The sequence below is a fragment of the Haliotis cracherodii genome, unplaced genomic scaffold (assembly GCF_022045235.1).
Source record: "Haliotis cracherodii isolate W230 unplaced genomic scaffold, xgHalCrac1.p SCAF_7, whole genome shotgun sequence".
NCBI lineage: Eukaryota > Metazoa > Mollusca > Gastropoda > Lepetellida > Haliotidae > Haliotis > Haliotis cracherodii.
In genome coordinates this window covers 29,764,961-29,776,356 of record NW_027266330.1, presented here as the reverse complement: position 1 = coordinate 29,776,356, position 11,396 = coordinate 29,764,961, and the positions used below count along the sequence as shown (strand labels likewise).

The 11,396-nt window shown below is 43.4% G+C and overlaps 1 protein-coding gene across 1 annotated transcript in view; it reads right to left on the bottom strand.

Annotated features, from left to right (window-relative positions):
• Positions 1–3,048: 3,048 nt before the first annotated feature.
• LOC139447677 (elongation factor G, mitochondrial-like) overlaps positions 3,049–11,396 on the bottom strand; it is a 32,555-nt gene continuing 24,207 nt past the window's right edge. The window contains exons 16-20 of the mRNA XM_071229106.1: positions 10,614–10,706; positions 10,045–10,120; positions 8,016–8,084; positions 6,618–6,778; positions 3,049–5,810 (exon numbers count right to left, since the gene is read on the bottom strand). Coding sequence (XP_071085207.1) covers positions 5,628–5,810; positions 6,618–6,778; positions 8,016–8,084; positions 10,045–10,120; positions 10,614–10,706 — 582 coding nt within the window. The 3' untranslated portion in view covers positions 3,049–5,627. The remainder of the gene's footprint in view (positions 5,811–6,617; positions 6,779–8,015; positions 8,085–10,044; positions 10,121–10,613; positions 10,707–11,396) is intronic.

Genomic DNA, 11,396 nt, shown 5'->3' with positions numbered 1-11,396 from the left:
GATTCCATTACAGAATAGGTCCCAAGTACCCTTGATTGCCTGTCTGTGGATTCCAGTACAGAATAGGTCCCCTGGACCCTTGATTGCCTGTCTGTGGATTCCAGTACAGAATAGGTCCCCAGTACCCTTGATTGCCTGTCTGGGGAATACAGTACAGAATAGGTCCCCAGTACCCTTGATTGCCTGTCTGTGGATTCCAGTACAGAATAGGTCCCCAGTACCCTTGATTGCCTGTCTGTGGATTCCAGTACAGAATAGGTCCCCAGTACCCTTGATTGCCTGTCTGTGGATTCCAGTACAGAATAGGTCCCAAGTACCCTTGATTGCCTGTCTGGGGAATACAGTACAGAATAGGTCCCAAGTACCCTTGATTGTCTCTCTGGGGATTCCATTACAGAATAGGTCCCAAGTACCCTTGATTGCCTGTCTGTGGATTCCAGTACAGAATAGGTCCCCAGTACCCTTGATTGCCTGTCTGGGGATTCCAGTACAGAATAGGTCCCAAGTACCCTTGATTGCCTGTCTGTGGATTCCAGTACAGAATAGGTCCCAAGTACCCTTGATTGTCTGTCTGTGGATTCCAGTACAGAATAGGTCCCCAGTACCAATGATTGCCTCTCTGGGGATTCCAGTACAGAATAGGTCCCAAGTACCCTTGATTGCCTCTTTGCCAGTGCAGAATAGGTCCCCAGTACTTCTTGATTGTCTCTCTTTGGATTCCAGTGCAAAACAGGTCCCCAGGTATCCCTGATAGTCTCTTGGGGATTCAGTGCAGAATACATCTTTTAGTGAAACATCTTAGAAGTTGTCAAGCTCACCCTTCGTTATAGGTGGTGGGCCGGTGAGATTGACAGGTCTATTTTTCAAAATAAAAAATTATGAATGATGTCCCTAGTTTGGGAAGTTGCTCATTACAACAATTACTGATGTCTGATCGACTGATATACCGTATTTGTTGTATTAAGCAGCCTGCTCCAACAAGCACCCTCTGACCAACTTGTAAGTAGTCTTTTAAAGTGCCCCTACAAAGACCGAAAATTTACATGACAGATCTTTTGCCTGTCATAAATGTACTTCAAATGTTCAAGTACTAACCTCTTTCAACAGAAGGCTATAGCTGTGCTTAAACATCTGGTAGATGTTTGTCACAGGTAGTGTGTGTCACATTTATTATGTGAAAGACCTAGTAGTGTCAATTATTTTTGTACCACACGAGGCGATTGGTGATGTTCCTTCCTTCTTTGTTAATGTGGATGTACTTAAGTTACCATTTGGTATTGTTTCATTATAACAGAACATTTGTAGCTCACCAACATTTCACTGTATGGAGTACCTACAGGATTACAATGTGTGAAGCCAAGTTATGGTGTACCATGCTTTGACCTAGCTGGGATATTGCGAAGAGTGGCTTCACTCCCCTCTGACTCAACATGATGCATCAGATCCAGGGGCATCGCTGGCCCAGTCTAAATGCACCACAATTCGCTGTGCCAGAATCCGATGATTCTGAATCCCATATTCACTCTCCATGATCCTTGATTTGTCAGCACGATACTCGTGCTTGTGGCTCCATCCTCCCTGTCCACATGGCCTGCATCGTATCAGGCTTTCATCCCAGGGCACTTATGTCTAGTGAATTGTGTGACAGAAATCTCATGTTTTAGTTTGCCTTACGACCTATTTGAATGTATACTTGATTGGTTGTCCTAAAGGACTGGTCATTTATTACAGGGGGGTGGGTCAGAGGGAATCAGAATCGTGGTGTCACCTAAAAATATGGACATTTTATCATAATATACAAAGCATCTTTCCTGGGAGGGTCATTGCAAAAATGTACAAGGACATGGGGAGGGGCATAAAAAAATATGACAAGCATGATTTTAAGTACATCAGTGCATCTAAAACATCTGACCCCCACCCCTGTTATAAATGACCGGTCCCTAATTACCAGAAGATGACTTCATGTCCCACAGTGCCCTAATTACAAGACAATCATCTCATTCCACAGAGTTCACTCATTAACGGGAAATACCTGCTTGTGTCCCACAGGGAACTATTGACATGCCTGTGTCCCACAGGGAACTATTGACATGCTTGTGTACCACAGGGAACAATTGACATGCCTGTGTCCCATAGGGAACTACTGACATGACTGTGTTCCACAGGGAACTACTGACATGGCTGTGTCCCACAGGGAACTATTGACATGCCTGTGTCCCACAGGGAACTGTTGACATGCCTGTGTCCCTCAGGGAACTATTGACATGCCTGTGTCCCACGGGGAACTATTGACATGGTTGTGACAATGTGATACTGTCAGTAAGTCGGTTATCGTCATGGTGCTGTTCTCTGTGAAACCTGTTAAATCCTGGGTACGTGGTTATTGTTAAACAACTGAACTCGCTGCTGTATTTCTATTTGTATTCTGATGGGATATAGTTAGGCGTTGTTCTGCACTGTCAAAAATAAATGATTAAATTCTTTGAGTTTGTTTATTGTTTAGCATTTATATATATGGATATATATGTGAGAGAGAGAGCGAGCTGTAAACATCTGCTTCAACCCATGCTTGTTGTGAAAGGCGACTCTGCTTGTCGTAAGTTGCAACTAACGGGATCGGGTGGTCAGCCTCGCTGACTTGGTTGATGCATGTCATTGTATCCCAATTGCGTGGATTGATGATCATGATACATGTATTAATCACTGGATTGTCTGGTCCAGACTTGATTATTTACAGACCGCCGTCTTATAGCTGGAATATTGCTGAGTGCGGCATCAAACAACAAACCAACCAATCGTTTGTATATGTTTATATTCTCTTAAAACATAAAGCAAAATGTTATTGACACTTATCACAGTGCAGTGACTTGCTAGATTGCGTATCATGATACCACAACGGCATGGATTGTTGCTCACAACATCAATCATTGGATTGTCTGCTCCAGACTCGATTATTTACAGACTACTCTCATACAGCTGGAATACTGCTGAGGGCTGTAAAGGAAAATCACTCAATATTAACAATTTCATGATATTTACATTTCTTTTATTACAGTAAAATTCTGTTGACAGTTAATAAATATTTTATCATAGAACATTTGTAATATTTACAAATATCAACTCATGAAATTGTGATAACACGATGGCAGCGCAATGATGGGCATGGTCTGTCATGAAGACATGGAACATTGTATGGACAACTTTATTGTCTGTCAGTAAGAAGATTCCGGTCCTCACGTTCAACTTGTAAATGAAAAACAAAGACTTGTTTCCATGAATGTCCAGGAGTACTCTATAGTTCTATGATTGCTGTTTTTCAAGAGAGAAAATAATTCTGACGTTTACATACATAAACCATCTTAAACCACAACTGGATTACTGTGCCATGTGTCAAGAGCACGATGGCTGATCCTTTGCAAATGTCTTGTATACGGGGTGATTATTATAAGGGTAATGCTATTTTTCAGGGCATTATCATTTGCAGAAGCCCGAGGTCTTCCATAAGCTGCCTGAAGAAGGAGGGCAGTTTAAGAGACCGAGGGCTTCTGCAAATGATAATGCCCTGAAAAATAGCATTACCGTTATTATAGCTAAAATGGATGGAAACATTTACTGCAATCAACACAAATGTCACTGACCCACTTTTACAAATATGGAAACGTCATACAACAAACCAGATGACGTCACTAGTTAACGTGACGTCACCTATGCCTACCCTATGACGTCACCTAACAACGAGCGTGATAATGGCCCGTCGTCAAGCCATATGAGGGCATTATCAAGTTACAGTGGCCCGCTGATTCTTGATAACATGCGGGTGGTTTAATGACAATTCTATCCATTTTAGCTATAATGCTCCTTTGAACTTGCAATGTAAGCATGTACTACTCTACACCCTACTCGCTTCCATCCTTAATCCATGCAGGTCCAAATTAAATTAACCCTTTTTGTATCATCACATAGACAGGCAGCTATGTAATTTGTTCAGCCCAAATTCAGTTCTGACCCTGAAAAAATATTAGGATTAAATACAGAAAATTGCAATGAAAATGTTCCGACCCTGAAGTGAAAAATTCGGGTTTCATAGGAACAAATGTTTGCGTGTGTTTATGAGCGATGTTAATATGAAACATGAAAAACAAGGAAACAAAGACATACAATCACAATACAAATAAACATAACCTAAAAGAAACAAATCTTGAATTGCAGATAGCATCTTCCCGAGGCAAGTGAGTTAACTGACTAAAAATCCAGTTGCCACTCTTGCTGAACTAGGCTGGTATTATTGAGTTACAATTTGGCTGGACTAACGAGTCTATGCATAGTCCAATCACAATCCCGCAACAAAATCAAAATCTGGTTTGTAAACTGTCATGTAGATTTCGGTCGATTGCAAGATTTGCAAAGCATGTGCCCAGCCAACTTGTTGTCAACAGATATTTTCCAAATCTTTTCATGTTTTAAATCAAAGTGCTCACGTGATTTGATACATTTCACGATGTAAGACCCTTTTTATCACAATATAGATCTTGATTATCAATCAGATCGTCTTGACTGGGCGCTGCCATTTTGTTTGAAGCAAATGCATGTGATACGAGAGGTGGAATCTGATTGGTCCATAGGAGAGGCATAGAAAGGACATAACTCACAATAGCCACTGGATGCACTACGATCGAGCCCAGGAATACCAGCCTAGTTCGGCAAGGGTGGAAACTGGACTTTTAAAGTCAGTTAACCCCCTTGCCTCAGGAAGATGCGCAGCTAGATGAGCTTCTCTAGTATCTGAGAACTAAGCATTAGGGCTGGACTGGGTAAGTCAGCCTTAGTTGAAATTAACCTGGAAAGTTAAAGGGTCCTTGTCCAAGCTGAATTCAAAGAGTGAGTGAGTTGGGTTTAACGCCTCTTTTAACAGTATTCCAGTTTTATCACGGCGTGTCATCTTAATGTGGGAGGAATGCCCGAAGTGATGCAGGTCTCAGACGTTTACCACTTCGACGAAACCCAGGAGCACGGGTATGGTGCTGACAAACCTAGAAACATAATTGGGGCGAACCTGGATTCGAACCCACAATCATAGGTTTCTGGTGGCCCAAGGGACGCAACTCTGCACAGCAAATCGCGGCGCCTTAGATGACTGGGCCACCCATGCCCCCCTAATTCAAAGAATTCGAACGACCAGTTTAGACCAACATGAAGACAAGACCCCGGACAGACTCTTGTCCCAGTGTTCCCATCCGAAGTCATTGTCCATGTACTTCATTCACATCATGCCATGAACATAAATCACTTTACACCAGATGTATTGATCACAAGTGATCTGGGTTGATTCTGGAAGGAAGAAATGATCTCCGAATGCCTGACATGGCATCATCTGTTCTCTATATCCAGGATTCTCCACACAGAACAGCATAGATGTGTAACAGGTGAACTTCTGTCTGTCACCAGTACAGCTGTCTCAGTGAGCTCTTCACACACAACACTTTCAACAATACTGTGAACCATCGCCAACACACATCTGGTCTGGCCAACCATTGTGTAAAGTCTGTGATCTCAGTCTCTGCACTATCATACCACTCACACACTCACATATATATATATGTATATACACATTTCCTACGGCCACGTCCTCAGTTCCGTTTCTTCTTCTTGTCCCCGTGACCCCCCTGGGCTTGCTCGTACTCCATCAGAAGCTCCTCCTGGGTCTCGGGGAGGGCGGGGCAGTAGCGGCTGTACTCCATGGTGAACTCCCCCTTGCCCTGGGTCAACGACCTCAGCTCCGTCGCATAGCCGAACATTTCATTCAGAGGAACCTGAAAGATGAAACTGATTGTCTACAGAACAGAAACAGCAGGAAATTTGACAAGTATAGGCAGTGCTGAGTGAGTGAGTTAGCTTAAAAAAGTTGGTTCTCAGGCAATGACTTTTGACAATATATTGTGGGTGGGTATTGCTTTTTTTTGTTGGCTTGTTCAAACTAGTATGTAACCAAACAAACAGTTGTGTACCATCAACCTGGGAAAGGGCCACCCTACATAAAGAAGCATACAAACTCCTATTGCTGCCATGACCATAACACAAGATGCATAGTAAAGCAGTGCGCATGTGAAGGGAAGTGACTGCACGTTGTATTGGATGGCATTGTGTTTAGCATTAGTATTTTTTAATTTATTTATCAGCAGACCTTCTGATGATGTGTGCTGTGCCTGAGAACCAAGGCTAGTATTTTTTAATAATGCTTGAAGTGATGCAGGTCTTGGATGAAACCTAAGGATGGTGCTGGCAAACCTAAAAATGAGGGCGTTTGATGGATTTAACCCCATGGTCTTCAACTACACGTGCTTGTCGAAAGAGGTGACTTGATGGGTCGGGTGGTCAGACCTGGTTTATACATGGCATCACATCCCAATTACATAGAACTATTCTCATGTCAATCACTGGATTGTCTGGTCCATACTGGACTATTGCTAACAAAGAAAACAAACAAGGTCATAGGATTATGATTACACAAACCAATACAATCAGTAGCTCCTGGCTCCACTGAGGGAAGCAACTCTGAACAGCAATTAATGAGCCACCATATTGTCCATGTCCAAGATGACCAATAATTTCCCCCTTACCTCACAATACAGCGTAAAGTACCCCTCTATAGCATCAGTCCCTGTGATGAGGGCGTGGCGCTTGCTGAGGGATGCCATGACTGACCCTTGGAACTCCCCGGGGGCGTTGACCTCCACCATCATGACCGGCTCCAGAATAATCCAGTTCCCGTCCGCAAACACTAGAAGTGGCATCATACAAGAGTGAGTGAGTGAGTTGGGTTTAACGCCGCTTTTATCGCTGTGTGTCAGTTTAATGTGGAAGAAAAGCCGGAAGTGATGCATGTCTCAGATGTTTACCACTTCGGTGAAACTCACGAGGACAGGTATGGTGCTGAAAAACCTAGAAACATAATCCGAGCGAACCGGGATTCGAACCCAGAATCATAGGTTTCTGGCGTGCCCAAGGGACACAACTCTGCACAGCGAATTGCGGCGCCTTAGATGACCGATGACTGGGCGCCCCCATGCCCCCAATCACACAAGAAGTAACTTCATCTGGCTTAATTTAGACAAACTTGCACATGCATATGTTGCTTCACCTAATGTGAGTTAGGAAGGACAAAATCTCTTGGTTCACCTATTTTATCAAGTGTGGATCTTTTTACAACATGTTCAACCTCATAAAAAAAATATCGCTGGCAAACACAAAGTCATGAAATTGTCCAAAATCATCAAATCATCAAATTTCAATTTGTTTTATCAACTACAGTCCCGGGACACTTTCAACTCCTACAAAATCAGGACTACAATGTCCAACCTAAATTGAATTATCACACCTCCATGTCAGAATGATGAGTGAGTGAGTATGGTTTTACGCCGCTTTTAGCAATATTCCAGCAATATCACGGCGGGGGGACACCAGAAATGGGCTTCACACATTGTACCCATGTCGGGAATCGAACCCGGGTCTTCGGCGTGACGAGCGAACGCTTTAACCACTAGGCTACCCGACCGCCCCGTCAGAATGATGAGATCTGATTGGTCAACGGGATCTTGATAAAATATCCCGGCTTAAAGCAGTCTGGTTACCTGGGTATGCTGTGCTGGCAAACCTAAGGAACCAGACTGGCCATGTAAGGGACATTTTTTTTTTCTGAGCGGGGTAGTAAATCTCTTGTACCCCGCCATGAGCAAGTCAGGCTGCACGTGGATTTATGAGAGGGTGGACAAATCAATGGTATAAAACATAACACCAGGACGCATAAAATCCCATGTACCCCTCCTGATCCTGCTAATACTACTCAGCGACTTGGATGATCACGTAATCAACATCACCCGACAACATAGATCGATGCTCAGAGTATCAATCACAAGATTGTTTGGTCAAAACTCATTTATAAACTGGATGCCATCAAATTGCTGTAATATTGGTTTAATAATATTCTGCTATGATATTTTACTCATACTTATACTCACTCTGTTTCACGGCCATTTCCGCTGCCGTCGTGAAGGCAAGTTCACTGGAATCTACTGCATGGTGGGCACCTGTAGCAAACAGTGAGTGAGTGAGTTGGGATTAACGCCGCTTCTAACAGTTTACCAGTTATATCATGGCGTGTCAGCTTAATGTGGGAGGAAAGCCGGAAGTGATGCAGGTCTCAGATGTTTACCACTTCGGTGAAACCCATGAGTACGGGTATGGTGTTGACAAACCTAGAACCATAATCGGGGCGAACCGGGATTCAAACCCACTATCATAGGTTTCTGGCGTGCCCAAGAGACGCAACTCTGCACAGTGAATCACGGCACCTTAGACGACTGGGACAGCCTTGCCCCCTGTAGAAAACAGTGATCTATTGAACAGTGGGCTTAAACAACTTTTTGCAGAAATTCAGATATGTTATTTACAGATGGTGGAATATTGTCCGGTGTGAATGTCACCTTGCAATAGTGATTATGTTTTAACACATCTTCCTGAGGCAAGGGCATTAACTGACTATAAAAATCCAGTTTCCACCCTTGCTGGAATTCCAGAGTTACATTTTGGCTGGACTAACAAGTTTATGCATAGTCCAATCAAAATCGTGTAACGAACTAGACATCCAGTTCGTAATTAAACAACATGGATTCAATGCAAATTTCGGTCGACTGAAGGATTTGCATAGCATGTGTACAGAGCCAGCTGGCCTTCGACAGATATTTTGCAAACCTTTTCATGTTTTTAATCAAGGTATTCAAGTGATCTCATGCACTTCATGAGGTAAGGCCTGTTATATCACAATATAGATCTTCATTATCGATCAGATCGTCTTGACTGTGCGCCACCATTTTGTATGCAGCAATTGCAAGTGATATGAGAGGTGGAATCGAATTGGTCAATAGGAGGGACAAAAAAGGGACATAACTTGTAATAGCCGCTGGTGGCGCTACGATTGAGCCTGGAAATTTCCACCTTGTTTGACAAAGGTGGAAAATAGCGCCCTTGCCTCAGTAAGATGGTTCTAACACTGCTTTAAACAGTATTTCAGTGACATCACTGTGAGAGGAAAGGAGGACCCAAAGTAATGCAGGACTTATCACTTATGTGACACCCACATTCACAAGTATGGTGCTGACAAACCTAGAAATTTAAAGGGGCAGTGGGGTAGCCTAGTGGTTAAAGTGTTCACTCGTCATGCCAAAGACCAAGGTTTGATTCCTCACATGGGTTCCATGTATGAAGCTCATTTCTGGTTTCCCCCGCCATGATATTGCTGGAATATTGCTAAAAGCGGCATAAAACCAAACTCAGTCACTAGAAACTTAAAATCATTTTGATGACTGACATGCTACAATTGTTGCAGTTGACACTGAGCCAGGAATTCACTGAGCAAATTTCTGAGTCAAACTGACGCAATTATAGGACATTATGCACAATTATAGAGACATTGTGCACAATTATAGAGATGTTACATATGAACCATAACATGGTTTAGGGCAGGAAAATCACTCGAATCTGCTGATTTCGGAAGAATCAACTCACCGCTCAAGGACTCAAAGTTCTTCGGGAATCTCAGATTCTCAGTATTTCTACATGATCAGGGTGTCATCTAGCAAGGCAACAGCAGAGAGTCGGAGAATGACATGTATATACAGCTGCATTACTCAGATCAACCCTGGGTCTCAGTCCATGAAGCAATCGCAGCGTTTGACTTTTGTAACTCCTACAATCTAACATTTAGAGAGTCATGGCAGTATGGCTGCTTTGTGTAACTCCCACTATCTTGTGAGTGAGAAAAGTCTTACACCGCTCTTATCAATATTCCAGCAATATCACAGCAGGGGACACAAGAAATGGGCTTTAAACATTGTACCCATGGTGGGAACCGAACCCGGGTCTTCAGTGTGACAAGGGAACGTTTTTAACCACAAGGTTACCCAGTCGCCCCCACACAATCTAACATTTAGAAAGTCATGGCGCTATAGTTGTTTGGGGCATAAGGTTTCGGACAATTTCAACATTTACCATCTTTAAGTCTGAAGACGACACCAGCAACTTTATGTCCAGTTAGTCCACCCTTTTCACACGCCTTCCGGAAACCCTGCAACAACCAATCAGCTCCCAGCATACTTTCAACCTTCTACTATGATACTAACGGACTAAAACTGGCATATTGGCGCGACAATGTTTCAGTAATAAAATATTTAACTTAAATAATATTTTTGTGGAAAAATTATTTTGGCCAGCTTGACTAGGAAAATCATAGAAATATGTGAGGTCATGCCTGAAAATGGTTCTCTTCAAATACTACCCGTGAAGATCCGGGGTAGAATAGGACTTTAGCAACCCATGCTTGCTGTAAAAGTCGATTATGCTTGTCGTTAGAAGCGTCTAACGGGATTGGGTGGTCAGGCTCGCTGACTTGGTTGATGCATGTCATAGTATCCCAATTGTGTGGATTGATGTTCATGATGTCAATCACTGGATTGTCTGATCCAGACTTGATTATTTACAGACCGCTGTTATATAGCTTCAATACTGCTGAGTGCGGCATTAAACAACAAACAAACAAAACATACACGGGATATGCTTACCTTTTCAATGGCAGGAATATATTGCTTGGGTATATTGGTCCCTGTCGTCTCATCTTCAAACTCTAACTTGGTGTTTTCCTCTGGGGGTAGAGGCTGTAGTACAAAGGTCACATGTTGGAATGTCTCAAATTGTTCCGAGTCAATGAGTGAGTAGCTTGTATTCAGTGGACTGACCCAGGACTGATCCAGGACTAACCCAGGGCTGACCCAGGGCTGACCCAGGACTGACCCAGGACTGACCCAGGACTGATCCAGGACTGACCCAGGACTGATCCAGGACTGATCCAGGACTGACCCAGGACCGATCCAGGACTGACCCAGGACCGATCCAGGACTGACCCAGGACCGATCCAGGGCTGACCCAGGACTGACGCAGGGCTGATCCAGGGCAGACCCAGGACTGACCCAGGACTGACCCAGGACTGATCCAGGACTGACCCAACAGCTGGCAAGCGAGTCAGTATCTAAGGTGCTGATGAATAAAGAATCATAACCAAGGTAATGCAATCCAAAATACACTGGATCCTTTCATAGTAAAGGGAAGCAACTCTGCATATGGCACTGTGATGCCTTAAACCGAAATGGGGTTTAACGTCGCGTTCAAGATTATTGCACTTGTATAGTGATGTACATGCATGTGTGAGTGTGTGAGGCTGCTTGTACTATTCCGGACTGATGCTGGTTGTGTAATGCTAGCCCGCTGAAATACCATGCCGCAGTTTAACAGGAATACCAGACTTTAACACTGTATACCGACTCTGAACCGACCTGTCCTTGCTTTAT